The sequence below is a fragment of the Nannospalax galili genome, unplaced genomic scaffold, assembly GCF_000622305.1.
Source record: "Nannospalax galili isolate Female #2095 unplaced genomic scaffold, S.galili_v1.0 scaffold589, whole genome shotgun sequence".
Taxonomy (NCBI): domain Eukaryota; kingdom Metazoa; phylum Chordata; class Mammalia; order Rodentia; family Spalacidae; genus Nannospalax; species Nannospalax galili.
In genome coordinates, this window is record NW_008360324.1 from 2,339,020 (window position 1) to 2,366,123 (window position 27,104).

Genomic DNA, 27,104 nt, shown 5'->3' on the forward strand with positions numbered 1-27,104 from the left:
ACCTGGCATAAAGATCTCCCCAAAAGGCAGCATACCGGGCTGTGCGGAACCGCTGACACAGCTTCTCCACCAGGCTCTCAGTCTGTTTGTCCTTGGTAATGTAGGAGAGGAGCTGCCTGCACGGAGGAGACGGGACTGTATGACCAGGGAAGCTCTGTTCTCACCCACTGTTCCACTGTACAGACAACCCAATCCCCTTCTCTGCCCTTGCTTTAGAAGACTATTCTTGGGCATGGCCCCCCACCTGTCTGTCTCACTCACTGTTCCTCTCATCCCCTTCCCAGAAATTTTACTGTGAATGTAACTTAATGGGAACAGCTGTTATTTAGTGAGTACTACTACATGCCTACCACATCAGGAACCGTATCCTAAGCATCAGAGACTATGAAGCAAGTAATACAAGTCTCATAGTGGGTATTAGGGGAACCAGGCAAGCAGGGGTCAAACTGCCAAAATGTAGCACTGCTGGGGCTGAGAGCACTGGTAGAGTGCTTGCCTAGCATGTGCAAGGCCCTGGATGCATTCCTAGCATTGCACCCAGGCAGTCAAACAATCAATCAAACAGAGCTATGATTCAAAGTGCGTCTGGTTCCTAAATCTGTTGCTACATGAAAAATGTGCCCCAAATCCTAGAGCACTGTACCTCATGATGGTGTGGAAGGGTTCCTCCTCCACCCCACCCTCTGGGTCTGACAGGCGGCTGATGATATCTGGGAGGAGATTATAGATAGCATTGCCCTGTGGGGGGGCGGGGAGGAGAGGAGAGGAGATGATGATAAGAGATAGATGGGGTGACCTATATGTATTCCTCTTCTGCAGCAAGCCTTAGGCTGTACCTTCTTACTCTCTCACCTTGTGGGAGAGTTCGTTGAAGAAGTTCTTGGCCAGGGCAGCAATCTGAGGCACAGGATCAATGAGTAGCACGGCCATCTCACTCACTTGTCCTTTTACCTTCACCATGTCCTTGAGGATCAAGTGGGTCATCACCAGCCCTGCTGTCTTCCGCACTTGCTGAGCTGGGTCACGGAGGCTAGGAATGAAAGCTCTGATCATTAAGATCAAGACCTCTGGGTTGGGGGCTGGAAAGATGGCTTGGTGGTTAAGAGCACTGACTGCTCTTGCAGAGGACCTGAGTTCGATTCCCAGCACCCACATGGTGGCTAACAACCATCTGTAACTCCAGTTCTGGGGGAATACAATGCCTTCTTCTGACCTCCGCAGCATTGCACGAGATGGGTGCACTCATATACATGCAGACAATACACTCATACACATAAAAATAAAAAAATATTAAAAAAAAAAAAAAAGACCTCTTGGTTATATACGCTAAGACTGATGCAAAGGCACTCTGCAGGAATCTATTACCCCACAGTATGCTATCCCACAAGCAGATGGAAGGCTGTCTTGAATTGAAAGCTGGAGCTAGGGAAGAGGCGAGGCTTATAGGTAAGACTTAAGAAGGCAGACTCAGGGGCTGGAGAGATGGCTCAGTGGTTAAGAACACTGTTCTTGCAGAAGACTCGGGTTCGAATCCCAGCACCCACATGGCAGCTAACAACTGTCCATAACTCCAGTTCCAAGGGATCTGACAGCCTCTTCTGTCTTCTGTGGGCATTGCATGACAAAGGGTGCACCTGCCTACATGCAGGCATAACACTCATACCCATAAAATAAAAATAAAAAAATTAAAAAAAGGCAGCTTCAATTCCCACAGTCCATTTAACCAGGGGTCTGTCTATACAGGGCTAGTATCCAGTAGATACTGAAGGCAAGGCTACAGGCCAGGGGAATAGTCTTGTGACCCACACTGCCTAGCAGACTCCAGAGCAGAGCTCTCAGCTGGTCTATAGTGCTGAGGGATCTCTTACCGGGCATATAGATGAGGTGTCCAGGGATCCACCAGGTTGGGGAAGCGGATGGCCAGATCCCCAGTGGCAACCATGAGATTAGACCGGACAGTGGGGAGTGAAGACTTTTCCAGCATGGTGAATAGAAGACGAAGCTGGGAGTCACAGAAAGGGGAGCTGGGGCAAAGAAAGGAACATCAGGGAAGCAGGGGAGCTCTATCATCTCATCCTCCTTGAGATGGTACCTACTTGGCCTACCTGACCATGCAGAACTTGCCAAGGGCGAGTGAAGCAGCTGCAGAGAGATCTGGGTTGCTATATAGGCCAGGGCTGTTGCAGACTTTAAGCAGAAGTGGAACAAAGGCTGCCAGTACCTGTTTGCCTATTGGAAGAATAGCTCTAGTTTGAGATAAGTTGTTATCAATTGGGGAAAATGTCACATAGCAATTTTTCTTACCCTCCAACAGTTCCATCTCACAGATGCCACGGATTAGTTCTGCCTCCGTATCATCAGCAGTGGCCCCGACCAGCCCCAACTCTTCCTCCATAGCTGTGTCAGAGCTTGTATTCTGAAGGGAAAGAAGCCAGGGATCATAGGTGATCACCCCCCGCTCCTTTTTCTGAAACACACTCTTCGGCTGGCTTCAAACTTGCAACATAGCTGAAGCTGGCTTTGATCTGATATTCCTGCTCCTACCTCCCAAGTGGTCTGGGGTTATAGGCATGTACCACTATGTCTGGCTCAAGGCATCTTTATTTTTTGAGACAGGTTCTCCCTATAGGCCCTGGAACTATAGCTGGCGTGGAGCTCACTATGTAGACCAGACTGGTCTCGATCTGTCTCGGGTGCTGGAACTAAAGGTGTGCACCAGGACAGACCCAAGGCATCACTTTTGAATCTAGCCTAATACTTTATTTTGCATGACTAGATCTAAGGATAGATGCAGTCTATAAAACCATTCAAAGAACTGTCAAATATGTCTGTAAAGAGAAAGAATACAACTAGATCGCCTCTGTCTTTTTTATCTAAGTTGCCAAGGCAAGGTTTTCTACACCTCTTAATTCATCCTCAGAAGACATAATGAATGTGGTAAATATATGGATCATGTCAGACAATGGTTCAAGGTCACAAAGGTTAGACTTTATGCCACTGCTAACAAGGCTCTGTGTCCTATTTGTGTACAAGATAAATGCCTCTAGTAGAGAGGACCCCACGGTCCTGTCAGGTGACAGGCCAGTAACAAAGGCTGATGGGGAAGAGGGGTGTGCTATGTGGATGTTCAAGCACATAATGCCTCAGATGGATCTAGATCTTAGGCTAAGGAATATAACCGTATTTACCTAAAGCCCCATCCTGGGTGAGCATAGACAGACTGTTCCATCTTTGTTGACACTAAATCTTCCTAGGTAGCAACAAAGAGGCAGGTTCTTCATGTACTAGTGGAGAAGCAGAGCTCAGAAGGAAACGTCCTGACCTGGGGTCATGGAAATCCGGGACATGCTTGGGGCACTAACCAAACACCTAGCCACTCCATTCACCTTCTCCTTGGGGTCCTTGGTCTTGTGCTCCTGTTCTTCCCGAAGAACTCGCCGCCGACCCAGCTCTCCACTCACTGCTTGTTCTAAATGTACCAGTTGCTGCAGGGCCACATCCCCAGCCAGTGAGAGCAGGTTCATCAGCAGAAATGTGGGGAGCATTGGGACAGTCTCTTCTGAAGAAGAGGAGAAAAGACACAGTCCCTTTATTGATGAGCTACTCAAAGTAGAACTAGGGAGATGGGGTGGAAGGATGGTGGCAGTAACTGGCCCAACATCAACCTAAACGAAAATGAGACTGTGTGGGCTGAGGGGAAGTAGGAAGTTCTGGTGGCAGTGGTTCCTGGGCCTTTAGGGAACACAGCAGAAGCTGACTGCCCACTCTAGTCCTGGTCCATCAAGCCTCTCTGCCCACTTACTGGGGTCCTCCTGGGTGGCACCCTTCTCCTCTTGGGTGGTGCTCTTCTCCTCAAGCTTCTCCAGGGCTTGCTTTGCACAGCCTTGTAACATCTGGGCACAGATCACCTCAGGGCCCTCTGCCAGTTGGTAGGTGAGGGCCACTGCCACCTCTTTGAATGGGATCCAGAGGGGATCTGGATGTGCAAAGCCTACAGAGAAGGGAGAAGTTGATCACTGTAAAGGGCCCAGCCAGACCTCCTCAAGGCCCTTTAGAATAGCTCACCTTTTATGACCATCTCTCGAAGTCGCTCAAACAACCTGTGTTCCTGAGGCAGCCGGAAGGGAGGGTGACGTTTGCCCAAAGAAGGCTGAGGAGAACAAAACACAGTGTTGGGGGGTGAAGGACGGACAGGAGGTTCTCCACTGTCTTTAGCTGGGCCATAGACACCACATTACATACCTTCCTCCTGTCCGAGATATTGGCAATAGCAAGGCACACCTGCTGGGCCAGCCTGTAATCCTGTGGAAACTTCTCAGCCAGCCCTACACTCACTAGTGTGTCTAAGTTGCTTCCTACAATTTCTGGTTTTCCTCTAGGGAAAGAAAACCAGAGTCAAAGGCAGCCCTGGGCAGGATTCTGTGGGAGACAACACAGTACAGGTAGCACCAGCACTCGTCATGTGTTTCTTGAACCCCAAAGCACTGCAGAAAGGCTCTGACCCAGGGCCAGCTCCTGGGTCCCCTGGTGCTAGTGACTGTTTGCACTAGGCAGGAAGGCCGTTGTTCATGTAGCCAACCCCAGGAAAGCTCAGTTGGGTCGATGGCTACTGCTGAAGGAAAAGCCTCATCAGGCCTTCCTTTCCTCTCCCACCCTACAGCCTGCTGGATCTGAGCCTCACCGTGCCATCATGCCAAGAAGCATGACAGAGGAACAGCGCTCCAGAGGAGAGCAGGGGACCTTTTCTGTGGCCTGTTCCCATAGCAGTTGGGTCACTGCTGGTTTCAACTCATTCTTTTGCACAAACTCACAAAGCTGAGGAGAGGAAGAAGAAAAAGAATTCAGGTCCAAACAGTTCCCTTGGTTTGCTTATCTGAAGACAACACAGAGAACCTGGAAGGCAAAGGAAGGGGCTCAAGTGTAAAGTAGGTGTGTGGGGAGGTACCACTCACTCCATTCTCTGCTTTCATCATCTAATTTATGAATCAGCCATGTAATCCTGTCTTTCCTTCACTTTGTCCAGTAAGTGCAATCCTATGGCTACTTCTCCAGGCCTGACTTTCTCTTCTCATCACTGCATACCTACAGGAGCCTCTTGTAGGTCTTCTACCCTGTCCCTAACTCTTCTCCGGTTGGCTTGCATGCTACAGCGGGTCAGTCCCCCAGCATATATTTCTAGCTCCTCTCTGTTTGCTGTAGCGGTTCCTGAATAGCAGCCAGGCCGGGACATACCAGGTCAGTTGCTGCCATCAGGTCCTTGCTTTTCCCTAGCAAGGAACAAAAACAGCAGGCAGGAGGCTTGCTTCCAGCAGTCAGAATCACCTCCCCTGATTCCTACAATGCAGATGCTCCAAAAGATAATCTTCATTGAAAACGCCAGGGTCCCTGGCTAATGATGTTAAAGTCTTAGACTCTTGAGAGCATTCAGGGACCTTCACAATTTAGTTTTGGTCTATAATCTCAACTTGGTTATCTTGTGCAGATAACAGTTTTGATTCAGAATGCAAACTTCCTCGGTCCAAAGCTGGGGTATGCTTTCTTTGTTTTTGTTAGAAATTCTCTCCTCTCTTTCTAAATCCTACCTATTTTCACGATCCATGTTTAATTCTACCACCTTCAAGAAGCAAGTCCTTGACTGGTCTACCTTAAGTGGCTCTGTGATCCCCATTACAGCACAAAAGTTGAGTATGTTTTCTGAAGCTCTTACATTCCTGTACCTCTTCCTGAGCCTCACAGACTTCTCATTCTAAATGCAGAAAGAACTACCCCACAGAGTTGCCGAGGACCAGATGGAGCAGTGTGGGTGAAGTACTAAGTATGGTGTCCAGCATGCATAAACAATGTATGTTAGGGTTATTACTGCTATTGTTATGTGCCACTTATTCTACTGATCAGTTATCCACCTGCTGCATTTTTCTAATAATGTTTTTGAGTATAAACAAACTACTAATTCCTTTAAAATTAGGAATGTGAGCTGGGCTTCGTGGCCCAACACTGAGGAGAGGCTAAGGCAGGAGGATAGTGAGTTTGAGGCCAGCCTGAACTACATTATGAGACAACTGCCTCATTTAAGTAAACTAGAAAACAATAAAACAAGCAAATATTCTTTTTTATTTTTTATGTGTAAGAGTGTCTTGCCTGCATGTGTCTAAGTGCACTCATGCAATGCCTGAGGAGGTCAGAAGAAGATGACGACTAGCGTTATGGATGGTTGTTAGCCACCATGTGGGTGCTAGGAATTGAACCCAGGTCCTCTGCAGGAGCAGTCAGTGCTCTTAACTGCTGAGCCATCTCTTCCAGCACCAGGACAGCAAATATTCTTATACTCTTTGTGGGGTTGAGTAGATCTCTGCACCCATTAATTACAACTGTTGAATGAACAGAGAGGTCAATGTAGAAGACTTACAATTTCCTCAAGACACTGGATGGTCCCAACTGAGGAATCCACTAACAACAAAGAGAGGTTCTGAATCAAAGCCTGGGCCTTGGCTCTGTGGGAAGAGTAGAGATCAGTGGTCATTAAAAGACAGGGAAGTTGAACTAGGTAAACAGGTTATTAGGGGTATAGGTTAAATAACTGCTTAGGATAGGCGCCAGTGGAAATCCACCCCGAGCCCTGTCAAAGACCTACCCACAAGTTCAGAAGTCCCGTAGAATACCTTCTTCCTCCAAGAGACTAGAAAATCCTGTGAGAAGCTAACCTCAGAGAAGTCAACAAAGACAAAGGACTCCACATACCTGGCTGAGTCTCCTTTAGGGTTGAGGTAGAGTTGGCGGTACGCATTAAGCACAGCTTCCCGGACACCAGGCTCCTTGGACCAGATGAGAGGCAGCATGCGGCGTACCCCAAACAGGGCCTGGGGTACCCCAAATTGGAATACCATCACAAAGAATTCAATCACCTCCTGCACCACTGGGGACAGATACAAATGTCACCCATCTACTTGACAAACATCCCAATACCTAAAGATAGAACCCTTGTTAACACAGCAACATGTAGTAGAAGCCTTTTTCATTGTCTTTGAGAATGATTCCTCCTCTAATGCCTTGTCACATAACACTACATGTTCCAAAGTAGGTAAGCTGTAAAAAGCAGAGGGAAAGAATCCCTGCCTTTTAAAGGAGCAGGCATCAATAAAATGTGGGCAGGGCTGTGTTTTCCAGCCCTAAGAGCAGCCCTCACTGAATGGGACCCTGGCCTACCTGTAGTTGTGTTTTCATACATCATCTTGCTGATGATGCCAATGGCCTCTGAAATCTTCTGGGAGAAGCTATAGGCATCCTGTAGATACTGCACCAGCATCTCCTGTTTCACCAGCTCATCATTCCTGCAAGACCCCTCAGGCTCAGACACACTGGGAGTGTCTTTCCTGTCAGTCTGTCCTGGGACCATGTTCCCATGAGAGCCCTGTGTGGAAGCTGCAGGGCCTAGGAATTAGAGAAGTAGAGGCTAGTTTGTTCAATGATCCTGAGGAAGTCCAGTGGCTATGAGTATCCCAGGCTATTCTTTTCACAATTTGAGGGTATGGGATTAGAATCTATTAAAAAATACTTTGGTTCACTTGTCAAAAAAGCTTCCTATAGAACTCTGTAGTTTGGACAGGCACCCTGTGATTGGGCTGCTCCCATTCCAGAGCAGAAGCTATACCAACTCCCCTCTTGCCTTTCAGCCAGATGGTTTGCTTGCTGAATGAAGGGAAAGTATTACCTTTGAAGATAATTCCCAAGAGATTCAGGAACCTGATCTCCTCTGACTCTCCTGGGTCTGTGTGACTGAAGGGTTCAGACTCCTGGAAGTGGCTTGTGGCTTCCTGGGTGAGAATGATAGCCTGCCTGAAAGAGTACCAGCCTGTCACCAAGTCAGCATCCAGAGTGTCACTGCAGCCTTTTATGAGGGAGCCTACCTCATGACTCCACCTAGCCCCTAGAACCGTACTCCAAGAAAAGGAGAGTGTTTCATGCTTAAAGAGTTGAGCACTGGGACTGGAGAGATGGCTCAGCAGTTAATAACACTTGCTGTTCTTCCAGAGGACCTGGGTTCAGTTCCCAGTACCTACATGGCTGCTAATAACCATCTTTAACTTCAGTTCCAGGGGACCTGACACCCTCTTCTGGCTTCTGTGGGTATTACATGCATGTTGTGCACTTACATACATGCAGGCAAAATACTGATAAAATGAAAATAATTAAAATAATTATTTTAATTAAAATAACTAAAAGAGTTGAACATTAGGCAGAAGAGATGGCTCAAAGGTAAAAGCACTGGCTGCTCTTGCAGAGGACCCAGGTTTAGTTCCCAGCACCTATATGGTGGCTAACCTGTAACTCCAGTTCCAGGGGATCTGATGCCCTCTTTTGGCCTGTGTGGGCACTGTATGCACATGGTGTACCTACTTACATACAGACAAAACACATAAACAACAGCTGAGCATTACCCAGTCTTTACTGTAATCTTCAGAGAATTTGACTAAAGCTTTTCAAAACACAAACCTGGGGCTGGCAAGATGACCTGTGTTAAATCTTCAGAACCCACATGGTAGAAATGGAGAACTCACTTCTTTTTTTATTGTTTTTATTTTATGTGTATGAGTGTATTACATACATGCATATAAGTAAGTGTACCTATGTCACGCAGTGCCTATGGTGGTCAGAAGAGGGCGTCAGATCCCCTGGAGCTGGAGTTACATATAGTTGTTAGCCGCCATATGGGTGCTAGGAATTGAACCTGGGTCCTCTGGAAGAGCAGCCAGTGCTATTAACCACTGAGCCATCTCTCCAGACAGGAGAACTCAACTTTAAAAAAAAATCTTTTTGAGACAGGGTCTCCCTGTAGACCCAGCTAGCCTGGAACTCTCTATGTAGACCAGGCTGGCCTGGAACTCACAAAGATCCTCTACCTGTCTCTGCCTCCCAAGTGCTGGGATTAAAGGCATGCCCCACCACGCCCGGCTCTTTTTTCTTTTTTTGAGTGTGGGTTTTATAATGTAGCCAGGCTGGCCCTGAACTCACTATGTATCCTAGGCTGGCCTTCAACTCCCAATCCTCCTGCCTTAGATTCTGAAGTTCTTGGATTACAAACATGTGCCACCATGCTGCTGCCCCACAATGGAGTCTATGCAGTCATAAAAATTGTGGGCACTGCAGGGAGCTGTAGTTCAGTGGCAGAGCATATGCTTGGCACATGCAGGTTCCTGAGTTCTATCTCCAGCAACCACAAAAAAAAAGGGGAGAGGGGAGCTTCTTAACACGTGTGTCAAAAAGCCAGACATGCCACACTTAAACACCTGTCTGATAACTGCCATCTGGGAGTGTGTTTAGCTCACTGTATATCTGTGATGTCAAAGTGCAAAATGCAATGACAGGAAAAATGGCCTGATGTGTAAGTACAAACATTTCCAGAGGATGCAGGCCTTCTCCACGTGCTTTGCTTCGTCCTGTGCATAGCTCTTTGGCTGGTAAACCTAATTTTAAACTTTCAGGTATTTTTGTACAAATAAAGGACCAATGTTTTGTGTTTTTTTTTGTAATTAGAAATAAACATTAATGCAGTGTTCTTAAACACACACATAAGCTGGGCATGGTGGTATGTGCTTATAATCCTAGCACTGGATCTCTGGGACTTGCTGGCTGGCTAGCTTAGCTAAAGTAGTGAGCTCCAGGCCAATGAGAGACCCTGTCTCAAAAAACAAGGTGGATGGCTCTTGAGGAATGACACCTGAGGGTGACCTCTGGCCTCCACGTGCATGGATACACACATGCACACAGATCACACAGAAGTCACCTAAGAAGCTTTATTCTACACTGGGTGTGGTGGTCCATGCCTGTAGTCCTAGTATGTGGGAAACAGAGGCAGCATTAGGAGTTTTTTTTAAGTTTTGTTCTGAAATGCTTAAATTTAATTTGAAGTAAAACAGCTCTAGATTTGAAATCTGAAGAGCGAGGCTCAGCTCTGATAATTAGCTGGGTATGATGGCCAAGTCAACTAATTTGACCTCTGTTTCCTTATTTGCAAAGTGGGAGATAGTCTGATAATATTAGCTACCCCAAAAGTTGTAGAAAGATCATAAAAATCAAACTTGAATAGAAAGAGAAAGCTGATGACTGTTACACGGACGTCAGTTATTAGCAATGTAACCTGGCATCTGTTACCAAGAATTTCTGAAGGGGGAGACATCTTTAACATGAAAAGAAACCTAACTGATGGGAGAAAGTAGTATACTTGTAGAGAAAAAGAACAGTTATGAAACTATAGTCTCTATGCTTCAGTAAAATAAAGAGTAAAAAGGCACAGGGGAGCTAAGAGGGCAAACTACCCGCACTTTATATAGCTTTCTTCTTTTTTTTTAAATGAATTTTTTTGCGAATTTCATACAATATATTTTGATCATGTTTCTATCCCCTCCCCTATCTGCACCCCTTACCTTTCACCCAATTTCCTGTACTCGTGTGTGTGTGTGTGTGTGTATTAAGGCCTATAGTCAGGTTTATGTCCCCAGTCGCCCTTTGGTATGGGTTCATCCACTGGAGCCTGGTCAAGCTACCAAGAGTCTCACCCTTAGATGAGACTTACTCATCCCCTCCCAAAAGCCATGTGTTGCCAATAATTCCTCAGGAAGAGCTGGGGTTTCTCACTCACTTCCCCATGTCTATGCTGGGGCATTTAGTTTTAAAAAAAGGTTTCTATTTTGAGGGCTGGAGAGATGTCTCAGCAGGTAATAGCACTGGCTGCTGTTTGGTTCCCAGCACTCACATGACAGCTTACAACCATTTGTGACTCCAGTTCCAGGGGATGTGACACCCTTTCTGGCCTCTGTGGGCATGCATACATGTGGTGCACTTACATACATGTAGGCAAAACTTATACACATAAAACAAAAAGACCTTGAACTTCTGATCCTCTAGCTCCACCTTCCTGGTGCTGGGATTTCTGTCTGTTTGAGGCAGGGTCTCTCTGTAGCCTCAACTGTCCTAGAACTTCCTATGTAGACCAGACTGGCCTTAAATCTCTTGGAGATCTGTCTGCCTCTGCCTCCCAAGTGCTGGCCTAGTAGTTTTGAAAACATTAATACATGTAGAAAGGCAGTTGTGGAATATGCCTCTGCAGACTGTTACCATAGAGAAAACACCTACTGTCTTCTGGAGGCAATGTAGTTAGGTATGATTCACTTTAAGGAAACACTGTTAAGTTTCTCAAAGGCTGACTCTTAAATTCACACAGATCATTGGAGAATACCGTTCCTTCACATACTTGTAACTGGCTTTGACAAGCAGCTGTCGGATGTGCCCTTTCACCTCTTCTGCAGTCTCTGTTTCAGCAATTTGCTGAGGCATCACCTCTTCTTCCTGAGGATGCTTTAGAAGCTGCTGCAGGGTAGACTTCAATTCTGGCTGCATGGCTTCCCACTCCTCCTCTGGGTCTAGCACTGCAGCTGAATGAGAGAGTCTTGCTTAGTCTCTTTCATGGAATTTCTGACCATAGGGAGAAAGCCAGCCAGACTCCTAGGCAAGGGCTACTCACAGGCAGCTGCAGTTCGCCTCTGGGCTCTCATTTCTTGCAATTTCTGGATCTCCTTCTGCAGGGGTCCAGCAAGGTCAGTATCACTAAGCTGTCAAGGTAGGATGAGTATCACATCACTAAGTGACATAATTTTATCCCTGTTTCCGTTTCACTCCTTTTTTGCATGGACTATGTTGACTTACCTTGCAGGAAAAAGGATTATTGGCTAGAAAGCTGGCCAGCAGCTGAATGGCATTTTTACATACTAACACGGACTTGTCTGCCAGACGGCCCACTGCTAAGTCTACCACTGCCTGGAAACGTGTCAGGGGGAGAGCCTAAATGAGCAAAAGGAGAAAAATCAATTCAAATCTAGTACCACCCATTCTGATCAAGATGATTCTGAAATACACTATATCAGGCATTGTCCAACTACAGCCTGTGGGAAACATTCAGTCACAGATAGCCATGTATGTGTCCCAACACAAAACCATAAACAGTATTATTTGGTAACTCATCATATTATACTGTTCTTGAGCATCAGCTGTGTAGATGACAATGTCAAAAGGTTACAGACATGCCTATGAGTCCAAGCTTTCCACTCACTCTAAGGAAACTTTTCCGTAGGACTACACAATATGTAAGCAGCACCCTTTGTGGTGGGTAAGGTACACTATTGTTCTTAAATGGAGCCAGGTACTTTTGTCCTTGGCAAAGGAAGACTTTTATTGCTGGTAATAAGAATCTGAAATCTAGACTGGGTGTGGTGTGGTGGTACTCGTCTTTGATCCCAGCACCTGGGAGGCAAAGGCAGGTGGATCTCTGTGAGTTCAAGGCCAGCCTGGTCTACAAAGTGAGTTCCAGGTCAGCTGGGGTTATAGGGAGACCCTGTCTCAAAAAGACAAAAAAAAAAAAGAATCTGAACTCTAGACTGGGCGTGGTGGCACATGCCTTTGATCCCAGCACTTGGGAGGCAGAAGCAGGTGGCTCTCTGTGAGTTCAAGGCTGGCATGCTCTACAGAGTGAGTCAGCTGGGGCTATAGGGAGACCCTGTCTTAAAAAAAAAGACCAAAGGGGCTGGAGAGATGGCTCAGTGGTTAAGAGCACTGACTGCTCTTACAGAGGACCCGGGTTCGATTCCCAGCACCCACATGGCAGCTATGAACTGTCCTTAACTCTAATTCCAGGGGAATCCAAAGCTGTCTTCTGACCTCCTCAGCATTGCATGACACAGGTACGCTCACATACATGTAGGCAATACACTCATACACATAAAATAAAAATAATAAATAAAATATTAAAAAAAAAAAGAATCTGAAATCTAGACTCTTCTTTGGGGCAGATACCAGATTCTCTGTGTCACTTCAAACAAACAAACAAACAAACAACAACAAAAAATTAAGACAAAGTCTCATATAGCCCAGGCTGTCCTCAAACATGAGGCTGATCTCAAGTACTGTTTTCTTCCTCTTCGAAAGTGCTGGGATTATAGGCATGTGCCACAAAGCTCAGATTCTCTTTATTTTGGCAAGTGTAGAAAGGAATATTACATATTTTTGTGTTTACCTTCTGTTGGACAATTCGAATAAAGAGCTGCAAAACACGGCTTCGAACAAAGGAGTTGACATCATGGCCATGGGCTTGCAAAGTATCTAAGAACTGATCTCTGGTTTCTCGGGCTGCTTCTTCCAGTTGGTCACCATTCAGAACCTGCAGTACCATCTCTGCCATGGCCGCCAGCACAGCATTGCGCATCATGTAATTCTAAGAGAGACAAGAGTACATTGGGACAAATCTCTGCACCTCCAAACGTTCCTTTCCCTAAACTCTTCTGTCCTTAGTTAATGTTAAGATTGCTTGTGCTAAGCTGTGACTTTTCTGGTCAACTGCCTGGGTATTTATTCCCCGTGTCACAAGAAAATGCTGAAGTCCAAGGGAGATTTGTTTACGTAGAGGGGAATAAAGAAAATAAACTAATAGATAAAAACTAATTCTTTCAAAGGTTGAGTATTCCTAATTGGAAATGCTTGGGACAACGTGTTTTGAATTTGGTCTCTCTCTCTCTGTCTATATCTTGGGAATGGGTACCAATTCTAAATATACTTTATAACCTGATGGTACTCTTACATAATTTTTTTTTTTTTTTTTTTGGTCTTTTTGAGACAGGGTCTCCCTGTAGCCCCAGCTGTCCTGGAACTCACTATGTAGACCAGGCTGGCCTCGAAGTCACAGAGATCACTTGCCTCTGCCTCCCAGTGCTGGGATTAAAGGCATGTGCCACCACGCCCGGGTCTTATATAATTTTTTAGTAATTATGTGCATAAAATAGTTTCATAGTGTCAAAATTTCTTCTTGTGGTATCTACTTGGAGCATTTCAGACTTAGGATTAGGGAGGCTCAATTTATACTTGATTATAAAATCTGGGGCTGGCAAGAGGGCTCAACAGGTAGGTCACTGCCACCAACTCGAATGACCTGAATCAATCCCCAGAACCACATGTGGAGGGAAAGAACCAACTCCCACAAGTTGTCCTCTGTGTGCACTGTGGCATTCATATGTCCACATACATATACATATTATACATACACGCAAAACAAATACATGGTTCTTTGTTTTGTTTTGCTTTGTTTAGACAGGGTCTCACTATGTAGATCAGGCTGGTCTTGAACTCACAGATATCTATTTCCCTGCCTCTTCCTCCCAAGTGCTGAGATTAAAGGTGTGTGCTACCACACCTGGCAAATAAATATAATTAAAAAAAAAAAAAAATCAGGGCTGGAAAGCTGACTCAGCAGTTAAGAGCACTTGCTACTCTTTCAGAGGACCTGGGTTTGGCTCCCAGTACCCACATCAGACAGCTCATAACCACCTGTAACTCTGGGGTACCAGGGACACACATGATGCACATACATATATGCAGGCAAAACACTCATGTACAGAAAATAATAAATAAATCTTTAAAGAAGAATCAGATCTATTCAACACATACTTGAAAAGCATTATTATTGTTTATCCAAGGCCTCAAAGCTTTTGATCCTTACAATTAAGCAATTCTCTTTCTTCTCCAAGCCTTTACACAGAAGAGCAGAAATCAGCCCTAGGGTGCCAAGGAGTCTGTTATGTCATCTGCTAGAGAACAGAGCTTAGGATTTTTTATTTTTAATTTTTGGCTAGGCCAAGAGCTAGAGAATAGTCTTACACAAGAAGTTAAAGTAAATTAGACGAATGAATAGACTATCTGTGACTGTCACTTCCCCCAATATCAGTCTGGGAAGAGGCAAGGTTAACATCCAGGGAAGAGAGAATTCAAGAAACTGCAGAGGTTGATCTAATAAGCTCATTGTTGTAGCAGGCAAGGTTAGTCAGATGGGAGCAAGAGGCTTCAGCTTCAGGAATGGATGGGACTCACCCAAAGCTGAGTCACTCTCACTAGTCAAGCTGTAGAACTATTATCTCCTCACCAGGACTGGATGAAACCCATGTGATGTTAAAATAAGATTCATAAAGGGCTCCTTATTTAGTAAGCTTTATGTGCATCTCTGTAGGAAGGCACTGTCACAGTGATAAATTTAGACTTGTCTTCATGTGATAGGGGCTCCATGTATGCTTGGCAAGCAGTCCACCCACTGAGCTATATCCCCAGCTGGAGGTACGATTTTAAAAAGAAAAGCTGGATGTGATGGATGCACACCTTTAATCCCCGCATTAGGAAGCAGAGGCAGGTGGATCCCTGTGAGCTCCAGGCCAGCCAGGGCCACATAAAAAGATGCTGTCTCCAAAAAAAAAAACCAAAAAAGCAAAAAGTCTTTTCAGCTTTTTCAACTTTTAGACCATGTGCTTTGCATGTATAAGGCCCTGAGTTTGATCTGTAGCACACTGAAACAAAGAAAAACCAAACAAACCAAAGAAACACTTTTTCAACAATGAACTTAATTTGGTAGACAAATCTGATTCCCTGTGGACCACCTACCTCTCTATCCAGATGATCTAACAAAATACACATGCTGGACATCAGGATGGCTGGGACTTGTTCTGCAAGATCAGTGAGAAAGGCTGCGAACCCCTTTGCCCCAGCAGTGTCTCGACTCAGCTCCTGTGGACACTTCTGTCCAATCTCTCTATACAGGGAAGAAAACATGCTAAGACAGCTTACTTATTCAGTTCCCAGCAAGGGAAGACAAGGCAGGTAGCTGATGTCTGAAGGAATCTAACATGGCATGGAGAAAGTATTCTAACCTTTCTAATCCCTTCCCCAAGGAAAACGAGACTTAAGAACTTTGGGAAGAAGAGTCACCTTACGATCTCGCCCACTATGCTCTTCATTCCATCATTCGTTGCCCATAGACTCACAGCTGCTGCCAGTACAGACGGCAGGTGCTCAAAGTGCTGTAGCATCTGGATGATCTTCACCGTGGCGCCTGTGGAAGCACTGAACGTCAAGAGTTGCAGGTGAACTGACAGGGCAGGCAGTTGTGCGGAGGGAAGGACAACTTACTCAGCATATGGTTATAACGTGTCAGAGCCACCCCAAGCAGGTGTGTTATGGCTTCCCTGGTGGGGCGGTTCTTCTGGTGACTAATGGTGGGATTCTCCAGAAGGCGGTAGCAACAGCCAGTAACCAAACTGAAAAAAAGATGGAAAGGAAGAAACCAGCTGTCTGGAGTCAAGTCATATAGGAAGTTCCAACTTCACTCAATCTGTTTCTGCTGCACCCAAAGTCAAGGTCTTACAATGTTTTCATTCTATTATCTCCAACATCAAAATGCTTTGATGAGAAGGTGCTCTTTCCTTCAAGATTAGCAAGTTTCAGCCAGGAATGCCAACAAAGAACGGGAATATATGATCAAAATGATAGGACAGGGGCTGGAGAGATGGCTAAGAGCACTGACTGCTCTTGCAGAAGACCATGGTTTGGTTCTTGGCAGCCACATGATGCCCAACAACTGTCCATGTAACTCCAGTTCCAGCAGATCCAATGCCCTCTTCTGACCTCTACAGGCATTGCATGGCACAGGTGCACTCAAATATACATAGGCAAAACACTCATACACATAAAATAAAAAGTATTTTTTAAAGCTAGGGTAAAGAGGCGGGTGTGGTGGTGCATGCCTTTAATCCCAGCACTGAGGAGGCAGAGGCAGGTGGATCTCTGTGCGATCGAGGTCGGCCTGTCCTACAAAGCAAGTATAGGGAGACCCTGTCTCAAAAACAAAACAAAAACAAAAAAGACTGAGGACAAAGTTATCAAAGATTTCTTATTATTAAATGCAATGGTTGGTTTAGTCTTTACTCAACAGACCTTTCATTTACATCTGCCATAACTAACTGATCATTTACTTCCTGCCTTCCTTGTTTTTGTTGTGCGTGTGTCTGTCTGCACATATGTGCATACATGTGTATGTTTCTGTGTGGATATGTGTAGAGGCCAGAGGTCAACTTCCGGGTTTATTTGTCAGGAGCTGTCTTACTTTTATTTGAGACAGGGTCTCCCTGTAGCCCAGCTGGCCTGGAACTCGCTATGTAGACCAGGCTGGCCTCAAACTCACAAAGATCTGCCTGCCTCTGCTGGGATTAAAGGTGTGCAACCACCATGCCCGGCTGTGTTCCTAGTTTATTGAGACAGGGCTTCTTACTGGAACCTGGGGCTTACTGATTAGGCTAGGCTGGTTGGCCAGTGAGTCCCAGGGATCCACCTATCTCTGTCACTGTAGTGCTGGGATTCTAAGCATGTGCTACCATGTTTGGATTTTTATATAGGTGCTGGGGATCGAACTTGGGTCCTCATGGCCACAGGGCAAGCACTACTGACTTACCTATTTAGAGACAAGGTCTTGCTTTGGCTGGCCTGGTGTTCACTATGTAGCCCAAGTTGGCCTCAAATTTCTGGCAATCCTACCTCAGCCTCTCAAGTGCTGGCATTATAGGCATGTACCACCAAGCCCCTAACTTTTTCCTTGAAACATTCGGCTTCTAAGACAATGGACTCCCTTCTCAAGTCTTTGCTTCCTCTTCATCTCACTCTCTTAATCGTGGAGCTCCTTACAATATAGTTCTTTGATTTCTCTTCTAATTACATTTACTGATTTAGTTACCTCATTCAGTCTTCATGGCTTTAAATACCATTATATTCCCAAAGGTGAATCTCTAGCCCATACGTCTTTCATTCATCAGTTAAATCTAATGCCTTTATTCAGATGTCTAATAAGCACCTCAAACTGTATGTCCAAAGTATAACTTCTGATCTTCAAATACATACTCCTAGCCTCCCTCCATTAGTTACTAGCAATTCCTTTCTTCCCAATGCTCAAGCCAAGACCCTAGGAGTGTCACCATTGACTGTACCCTCTCTCATTGGGTGTCATACCTCACACCCAATCTGTCTGCAGATGTGTAATCCCTAACGTAAGGAGCAAAATCCAACCACTCCTCCCCATCTCCAGTGCCACTCTTTAGACAGTGACACTGGTAACTAGTCTCTTACCCCACCCCCAGTCCATTTCAGTCCCACAGCCAGGATGACCCTGTGAAGTACAAGTCCCATCACCTCACTACCCTGCTTGAGAGTGCCCCCAGCTCACTGAAGAGATACGAAAGGCACCGTGATGGCCTACAAGGCCCTGCAGTTTGGTTCCTGACCGTTGCTCTAACCTGTCAGCCCACTCACTCACCCTCTCAGCCACTGTCACTTCAGACCCCACTGCTGCTGGGTGCGTTCCCTTTTAGCGTCTCTGTGCTTGCTGTTTTTTCCTGGCTCTTGCTATGCCTTCAAATACTTCTGTATCTCTCATTAACTTCCTCTGGATCTTGGCTAAAATGTTGCCATTTCAAAGAGGTCTTGCTAGAACAGTTGATTTAAAAATCACAACCCTTTCTACCAAACTTCCTATCCCCACCCCCATTTTGCTCCATAATATCAGAACACATACTACATACTTATTTTTAAAATTGTTAAGCCTGGTATCATGGCTATTAATTCCAGCATCTGGGAAATTTAGGCAAGATTATGAGTTCTTTTTTGGGGGGTCTTTGAGACAGGGTCTCTCTGTAGGCCCAGCTGGCCCTGGAACTCACTTTGTAGACCAGGTTGGCCTTGAACTCACAGAGATCTGCCTGCCTCTGCCCCCTGAGTGCTGGGATTAAAGGGATGTGCCATCATTCCTGGCCTTTTTAAAAAAGTATTTGATTTATTATTTTTATTTTATGTGTATGAGTATATTGTCTGCATGTATGTAGGTGCCATGCAGTGCTGCGGAGGTCAGAAGGTGTCGGATCCCCTAGAAATGGAGTTAAGGATGGCTCATAGCTGGTATGTGGGTGCTGGGAATCGAACCCAGGTCCTCTGCAAGAGCAGTCTGTGCTCTTAACTGCTGAGCCATCTATCCAGCCCCAGGATTGTGAGCTCTAAGTGAGCCTGAACTACAGTAGTGAATTTAAGACTGTCTAGGCTACATATTGAGGTTCCACCTTAAACAAACAAACAACCCAAATCATCTTCTCCTTTATAATATAAACCCAGAGGGCAAAAAACCTTTGTTTCCTATAATGATGCCCACCACACACCTAGAGAATTCTTAGTAAGTACATCTCCATGAATATGTGGGCATTAAGGATGAGAAATTAACAATTTCTAACACTCCATTACATCCACATTATAATTAATTACATCTACATAATACAAATAGACCCAAATAACGAAGTGGTTTTTTTTAAGTTATTTTATGTGTATGAGTGTATTGCCTGCATATAGGTAAGTGTACCCGTGTGATGCAATGCCCACAGAGGACAGAAGAGGCCATCAGATCCCCTGGAACTGGAGTTATGGACAGTTTTTTTGGTCTTTTTGAAGTAGGGTCTCCCTGTAAGCCCTAGCTGTCCTGGAACTCACTATGTAGACCAGGCTGGCCTTGAACTCACAGGGATCCGCCTGTCTCTGCCTTCCAAGTGCTGGGACTGCAGGTGTGCACCACCACGCCTGGCTCCCTGAACCTGGGTCTTTTGCAAGAACAACCAGTGTTCTTAACCACTGAGCCATCTCTCCAGCCCCAAAATGAAGTATTTTAAAAAGGTATATCTGGGGCTGGAGAGATGATTCAACGGTTAAGAACACTGGCTGTTCTTGAAGAAGACCCAGGTTCAAATCCCAGCACCCACATGACAGCTAACAACTGTCTGTAAACTTCAGTTCCAGGGGGATCTGACAGCCTCTTCTGTTCTCCGCAGGCATTGCATGACACGGGTGCACTTATCTACATGAAGGCAATATACTCATACACATAAAATAAAATAAAAAAAGACAAAAAGGTGTATCTACAAACAGAGCCCTCTTTCCCCATGGCTCAATATTATCTGCAGCCATCTTCACCACCCACCTGACAAATTCTTCCTCAATTACTGAGTGGTTCCATAGGTGACGAATGTCCAACTGGAGTAGCTGTGTTAAAAGCTGAAGAACTGGCTGTCTTTCTTCCTCCCAGTCAAAGCCATGGGTTGCTTTGGTTCGGGCTTTCTTACCCTAAAAGTGATCATATACACATTTTGGAGGGGGGAAAAAAAAGACAAAGAGGGCAAAGATCTTTTAGCCTGTGTACCCACACCAGTATCAAGACAAGGTAGAAGGTACCGTAGAAACGTTATAAGATCTAGAAGGTTACAAGAACTACCTTCAGGGAAGGAGCTACGATACTTGAGTACTTCTTCCTAAACCCTAAGCAAGGACAGTAAGCACCCCAGAATCACTGGATTCCCTTCTTTCCCATCAACTCCCTCATTCCCTATGTAAAGCGAGCCAGGAATTCCCAATTACCTTCCCACCCATGTCCAGGTCAATGAGGCTTTTCTGGCTGGTCATAGTCTCAAAGGATTCCAAGAGGCGTATCAGGGCATAGCAGTTCATTTTGAGGGCGTTTAGATGGGCGTTTCTGTCTGATACACTCAAAGTTGCATCATCCAGGATGGCTGGAAGCTCTTGGGAGTGGCGCGATACCACTGTGAGGGAGAATCTGGGAGTTGGTCTCATTCACGCTTTTTCTGTATTCCCCAACTTCAAAACACTTAGTACTTCAGCCATCAGATTACCAAAGATATATGTTTCATCTCTCAGTGGTCATGACACAGCTAAGTCCTTTGAGACCCTTGACCTTCGTACCTTGAATATGCCCTGTTCCTACTCTCATTTCAGTTACCTCAATTCTCTCTCTCTGACAACTGAAGAATCACCCCTATGGAAGTGAGGTGGTTCCAAAGTAGGAGAAAGTTCCTGTTGGTCCGCCCTTACAGTGAACGCACATAACTCGGTATTGCCCACCAAGATTACAGACCTGATTACAGTCAAAGGTCCCTAGACTTAGCCAACCAACTGAATCACAACAGCCTTGATATCATCATGTGGCTGAGGAAACACTTAACATAATACACAACAGCAAACACCTTCCAGCCCCTGCCCCGACCCATAAACACCTTTTATCAGGAATTCCAGAGTATCTTCCTTGAGGCCAGGATCTATACTTCGAAAGTGACTATGAGGGAAAGAAAGTGTGGGGGTGAGACAGGAACCTGCAGAGCCCATCCTAACAGATCAGATTGAATCTGAAGAATCTAATATTAGAAAAAACACGTGAAATTGCTCTAACAAATAAATATGATAGCAGGTTGGATTAATGCTCATTATAGAAATGTCAGCACCCAGAACCATTTATCAGTGAATTTTAGAATAATAATAATTTGGAATTTCAGGATTAACATGCAGTATCAGAGCAAACAGCCACCAGTTCTTTTAAAAGTACCATCTGGGTGTTTTACTTACTGTAAAATGCTATAGATAGTATCAAAGTGTTCCAGCATCGCAAGGGGCCCCTGAGTTCGGAAGGCAGCCTGAAATGCTAGAAAATGAAAAAGCTGTTCACTTCAGAGGAAACTGGGAACTTTATGGTAAAGTCTGTCCAAATTCTATCCACAGTGCATCCACAATCCACAAACCATAGCTCTTTAGTCTTCTTCAATCTTTATTTTTCATGATCTTTATGTTTCTTTTAGAGAGTACTAGTCAGTCATTTTGTAGAAAGTCCTTCAATTTAAAACTAACATAGGAGGGAAGTTTGGGTCCCTCTCACCCACCTTATTAAGAGATATACGATGAGCCTATATGGTGGCACATGGCTATAATCCCAGCAACTCATGAGGCTGAGGCAGGAGGATGAATAGTTCCAGGCCACTCTGGGCTCCATAGAGACCCTGTCTCAAAAAAACAAAACAAATCAGCAAAAAGAAAAAAAAAAAAATAGAAAAAAGAGGCACATGATGGCATGGTCTTACTGCTGATCGTAATTTAACTTTGATTATTTGGTAGTGTTTACCACATTCTCTACCATAGTTTTTCTCCTTTGCACAACCACCTACCACATTTCAGGACTGCATGTATGATAATGGTCTTGCAATCACAGTGATGTAGTGGCCATCTTGGTTTACGTATCCTCCATGATGTTCAATGTTAACTAATGACATAATTACCCTGTTAAACTATAACAATATCCTGTGGAAAATGTTTGAAATTATATAAATATCTTCCTTCACATCACCTTTTTGCTAAGTTAAGCCCGACACAAATTAGTGTGGTGTTTACTACATTTTTTTTTTTTTTTCTTTTTTGGTCTTTTTTGAGACAGAGTCTTCTGTAGCCCCAGCTGGCCTGGAACTCACTATGTAGACCAGGCTGGCTTTGAACGCAGAGATTTGCCTACCTCTGCCTCCCAAGTGCTGGGATTAAAAGCATGCACCACCATGTCTAGCTAAATTGCTTTTTCTATTTCCATGATTATTTCTACACTTACTAATGTGAACCCTATGCAAGCATGAGTTGAATTGAAGATGCATGTAGCACAGTGACACATCATTTGCTAGCATGGACAAGGCTCTAAGTGTGATCTCTAGCACTGCTCTACCCCCACCTCAAAGGACAGACTGTCTCTTTCCTGTTCTTATTCTTTATTAAATGGCTTACTTATACTGGAATAGACTCATGTAAATTTCCTTTTATTCTGTTTTTTACTCTATTGCTATCAATCTTTTTTTTTTTTAATTTATGAGTGTTTTGCTTGCATGTATGTAAGTGCGGGGTATATGTGCAATGTCCATAGGGGCCAGATAAAGGTGTTGGATCCTCGGACACTGGAGTTACAGACAGTTTTTAGCCACCATGTGAGTACTGGGAACTAAACCCAAGTTTTCTGCAAGAGCAGACAATGCTCTTAGCCACTGAGCCATATTTCCAGACCTATTATTAATTTAATTGCAGGAAAATCAGGAGTTTACAATCATCCTTAGCTACATATTGAGTTTGAGGCCAGCCTGGGCTACATGAGACCTTACCTTTGAAAAACTGAAAAAAAGTTTTTAAGAACAAGCACTAGACAAATGCCTCTTCCCATTTCTGGCCATGATGGCATGGAGCTGCCATCTCCAATGCGAGATAGGCTGGAATCACATGATCAGGTGCTAAACTAACCAACCTTCCTGTTGTCGGTGATCATAAATGAAGTAGGCTGTTGGACTCGTCTTTATAGATGAGGAAACCGAGGCACAGAGAGAATTATGTAACTTGTTTAGGATCAGAGTGGCAGAGCCAGGAATCAAGTCTAGGCAGCCTGGCTCCAGAGTTTTTATTCTATGTGTAACTCTCTAAAGCAACACAGTGTGAACCAATTCTAAGAAGTCCAGGGGTATTATGGCGTATTGTTGGCAACATACAAGTTATTTTTAGTCCTTCATTGGTTTTAGTAAGTAACTGCACTGTACATACAATCACATACTACATACTACCATTTTAGTCAATGAAGGACCACATATGGTGTCCCTGTAAGAGTACAATAGAGCTGAAAAATTGCTATCGCCTAGATGTTGTAGCCATTGTTACATTTACCAATGCATGCTTTACATGTTTGTGCTGATACTTATGTAAACAAAGCCACTTTACAAATCCTATAAAACTACAGCACATACAGTTATGCACAGTGTATTAATTCTTGAAAATAAAGGACTAAGCCAGGCATGGTGGTGCATGCCTTTAATCCCAGCATTTTGGAGGCAGAGGCAGGTGGATCTCTGAGTTCCAGGACAGCCTGGTCTATATAGTGAGTTCCAGGCCAGCTGGAGCTATAGGGAAGCCCTATCTAAAAAGACCAAAAAAACAAAAACAAAAACAAAAAACATCAAAACTATATTACTGGACTATATTACTGGCTTATATAATTATTATAATTTTACTTGTTATTTTAGAGTATAGAAAAGAAATTTTCTGGGCTGGAGAGATGGTTCAACGGTTAAGAACACTGGCTGCTCTTGCAGAGGACCTGGATTCAGTTTCCAGCACCCACATGGCAACTAACAACAGTCTATAACTCCAGTTCCAGAGGATCCCACACCCTCTTCTGAACTCCACAGGAATTGCACAACATGGATGCACTTACATTCATTCAGGCAACATACTCATACATATAAAATAATAAAATCTAAGACTGTGTTACTCTAACAGCAGCCTCATATACCTTTTCTCTCTCTCTCTCTCTCTCTTTTTTTTTTCGGTCTTTTTGAGACAAGGTCTCCTTGTAGCCCAGCTGTCCTGGAACTCCCTATGTAGCCCAGTCTGGCCTTGAACTTACAGCAATCCTCCCGCAGAGATTACAGGTATACATCACCACATCTGGTTTTATTTGTTGCTGGGGATTAAACCTAGTACTCTGTGCACACGAAGCAAGCATCGTACCATCTGAGCTACATCCTTAGCCCTTTTCTTGTACTTTAGTCTCTTGTCCGTCACAGCCCTTGGAGCAACAGGCTATAGCATATACATACGCCATATAACTTAAGTGTATAGTAAGCTATACCATCTAAGTTTTAGAAAGCAGAATCTATGATGTTCCCAAAATAACAAAACGATTCAACACGCATTTCAAAATATATCCCTGTATCACATCTGCTAAGTGACAAATGGCTATATTTTGTATGATATTGCAGCCAGAAATGTTTTTTACCCATTATTACATCTTGGAAAGAAGATCTAGAGTCAAATGCTATCATTGCCTAGAACTCGTCTACTAGGACTGTACTTTGGCATATGGAAAGGGTAAAAATCCAAAATAATTTCCCTGAAAGAGTAACTATGTACTGTTTATTGCATAATCTGGGAAAAGACTGCTAATGGGTGTATTTTGTCTCATGAATTCCATACAGTACTAGAAAGAAACCAGCAGGGAAGAGACATGTTCCTTGCCCTCACAGAGTACATAGTGCTATCAAACAGAAAGGTCAGCGTAATTACATGTGGGTTGTTTTGAAATGCTAGGAGCAGTGGTGTCCATGGAGTCTTACCTCTGAGCTGGGATGGCAGATGCTTGATGGACAGCACCTCTTGAACGACATACTGATTCACACCTCCACTTTTCAGCAACTCCTCTGGGGATAAGGGCAGATGAAACTCATACTGGGGAGGCATCCTTCTCCTAGCAGTTCACAAGGCTAGAAACCAAACAGCAAAAAAGTGAGGGTCCAAATATAAGAGAGGGCTTGTTTTTCATTATCTGGGAAAGAGCATCTTTTTCTTTCTCTCTTCCTTTATCGTCTTTCATCTTTCTCTTCCTTCTTTGTAATACTGGGACTTGAACTTAGGCATGCTGGGCAAGTGTTCTGCCACTGAGTAAAGGCCTTTCATCTGGTTCAATGACTTCCCCACCTCCAATATATGCTTTTCAGTCTTTTAAAAAATGTTTTATTTAATTTTTTGTGTGTATGAGTGTACCACTACATGTAGGTAGGTGAACCCATGTCATGCAGTGCCCATGGAGATCAGAAGAGGGCGTCAGATCCCTGGAACTGGAGTTATAGATGGTTATTAGCTGTTATGTGGGCGCTGGGAATCAAACCCTGATCCTCTGCAATCAGTGCTCTTAACCGCTGAGCCATCTCTCCAGCCCCGTTTTTTCAGCCTTACAAGCTGCTAACATCATGTAAGAGTTAAGATCAGCCAGCCAGACGTGGTGGTGCATGCCTTTAATCCCAGCACTGGGGAGGCAGAGGCAGGCAGATCTTGGTCTACATAGTGAGTTCCAGGCCAGCTGGGGCTACAGGAAGATCCTGTCTCAAAAAGACCAAAAAAAAAAAAGTTACGATCAGAGCCAGGCACGGTAGCACATTCTTATATTCCCAGTACTCAGGAGGCAGAAGGATCAGGAGTTCAGGGTTGGCCTCTGCTGTATGGCCTGGGCTACATGAGACCTTGTCTTAAAACAATCCCCCTCTCCCTTAAAAAAAAAAGGATATGACTAGGTGAAGTGGCTTATACCTTTAATCCTGGCACTCAGGAGGCAGAGGCAGACAGATTTTTTTTGTGAGTTCCAAGATAGCCAGGTCTACTAGTGAGTTCCAGGTCAGCCAGGGTTACACAGTGAGACCTTATCTTTGAGAGAGACAGAGAGGATCAACCCTTTACAAGAATTTAACTCTTATAATCTCTTTCCCACTAGATCACTTAGACCCCAGGGCCTCATCTGTAAAATGGTGTTATTCTGAGGATCAAATTAATCTGGTTAAAAAAAAAAGTGCTTAAGGGGCTGGTGAGATGGCTCAGCAGTTAAGAGCACTGGCTGCTCTTGCAGAGGACTCAGGCTTGATTCGAGCACCTACATGGTGGCTAACCAACATCTATAACTTCAGTTTCAAGGGAATCTGATCCCCTCTTCTGACCTCTATGGGCACTGCATGACATGGGTGCACTTACATACAAGCAGACAACACACTCATACACACAAAATAAAAATAACAAAACATTTTTTTAAAAAAGTGCTTAGAGCCAGGTGTGGTGGTGCACCCCTGTAGATCCAACACTTGGGAGGCTGAGGCAGGGAAGGCTGCTGAATTTGAGGCTAGCCTGGGCTGCACAGTGAGTACCAGATTGCCAGGACTATGTAATGAGACCTTGTCTCAAAAAGCTGTTTTGCTAAGAATTCTTAAATGACAGTGAGTGTGTAAAAACAGCATTATTATTTCCATTTAAATATGAAAAGCCCCTTAAATACAGAGACACTGTCTCACCCAGCATTAAGTAGTGGGATTCCTGGCTGGGGAACAATAACTTCTACTTTACTCATCCAGTGCCTGGTTCTGAAAGGCTAAATATCGTATCAGATCTAAATTTAACAAAACAACACAATATACAGATTAGGTATTTAAGATTAAGCGATCTGTCCAAATGACACACATTCCATTTTGGACTTGTTACACTTAACAGTATCTACCACGTAGGATCCCCAAGGACATTACCACCAGACATCCTTGCCAACCGCATACTGCCTAAGGTTGCGTCATGACCAGTACCTGATCTTTTCAGTCTTTTACTCCTTACTTCCTATTACTACCACACCTCACCTGGTGACCCCACCTGAGCACCTCACCCGCAGCTCCTCGGACTCGGGGGTCGACTGTCCGAACTGGAAGGAAGAAAACACGAGCGCAGAATAAGTACCAATCAGCGAGCTCGTTTTCAAGCTGGCGGACAAACTAGTCAATCCTCGGCAGCCTGATACAGAGACCCGCCTCTTAGCCCCGCGCTGCGCGGGC

General features: G+C 44.6%; 1 protein-coding gene and 1 non-coding gene across 7 annotated transcripts in view; both read right to left on the minus strand.

The window, feature by feature from the left end:
• Nucleotides 1-27,104, minus strand: part of Ncapd2 (non-SMC condensin I complex subunit D2) — a 30,162-nt gene that overhangs the window by 2,438 nt on the left and 620 nt on the right. The window contains exons 2-29 of one of the 6 annotated variants that reach the window (XM_008825427.3): nucleotides 26,913-26,974; nucleotides 24,861-25,007; nucleotides 21,301-21,376; nucleotides 20,955-21,013; nucleotides 20,302-20,483; nucleotides 19,868-20,010; nucleotides 15,994-16,121; nucleotides 15,793-15,916; nucleotides 15,469-15,616; nucleotides 13,064-13,261; nucleotides 11,701-11,835; nucleotides 11,519-11,606; nucleotides 11,249-11,429; nucleotides 7,709-7,833; nucleotides 7,204-7,428; nucleotides 6,739-6,913; nucleotides 6,407-6,491; nucleotides 4,682-4,815; nucleotides 4,243-4,375; nucleotides 4,066-4,150; nucleotides 3,803-3,991; nucleotides 3,387-3,559; nucleotides 2,305-2,416; nucleotides 2,106-2,229; nucleotides 1,869-2,024; nucleotides 853-1,030; nucleotides 644-738; nucleotides 36-116 (exon numbers count right to left, since the gene is read on the minus strand). In XM_008825427.3, coding sequence (XP_008823649.1) covers nucleotides 36-116; nucleotides 644-738; nucleotides 853-1,030; nucleotides 1,869-2,024; nucleotides 2,106-2,229; nucleotides 2,305-2,416; nucleotides 3,387-3,559; nucleotides 3,803-3,991; nucleotides 4,066-4,150; nucleotides 4,243-4,375; nucleotides 4,682-4,815; nucleotides 6,407-6,491; nucleotides 6,739-6,913; nucleotides 7,204-7,428; nucleotides 7,709-7,833; nucleotides 11,249-11,429; nucleotides 11,519-11,606; nucleotides 11,701-11,835; nucleotides 13,064-13,261; nucleotides 15,469-15,616; nucleotides 15,793-15,916; nucleotides 15,994-16,121; nucleotides 19,868-20,010; nucleotides 20,302-20,483; nucleotides 20,955-21,013; nucleotides 21,301-21,376; nucleotides 24,861-24,984 — 3,656 coding nt within the window. In that variant the 5' untranslated portion in view covers nucleotides 24,985-25,007; nucleotides 26,913-26,974. Of the gene's footprint in view, nucleotides 1-35; nucleotides 117-643; nucleotides 739-852; nucleotides 1,031-1,868; nucleotides 2,025-2,105; nucleotides 2,230-2,304; nucleotides 2,417-3,386; nucleotides 3,560-3,802; nucleotides 3,992-4,065; nucleotides 4,151-4,242; nucleotides 4,376-4,681; nucleotides 4,816-6,406; nucleotides 6,492-6,738; nucleotides 6,914-7,203; nucleotides 7,429-7,708; nucleotides 7,834-11,248; nucleotides 11,430-11,518; nucleotides 11,607-11,700; nucleotides 11,836-13,063; nucleotides 13,262-15,468; nucleotides 15,617-15,792; nucleotides 15,917-15,993; nucleotides 16,122-19,867; nucleotides 20,011-20,301; nucleotides 20,484-20,954; nucleotides 21,014-21,300; nucleotides 21,377-24,860; nucleotides 25,008-26,912; nucleotides 27,079-27,104 lie in introns of those variants that run through there. The other 5 variants (XM_029559809.1, XM_029559806.1, XM_029559807.1 and 2 more) reach the window with 5 other exon arrangements.
• LOC115068836 lies at nucleotides 20,560-20,887 on the minus strand. Its single transcript, XR_003848183.1, has one exon. It is a non-coding gene; the product is annotated as a small nucleolar RNA U85 (small nucleolar RNA).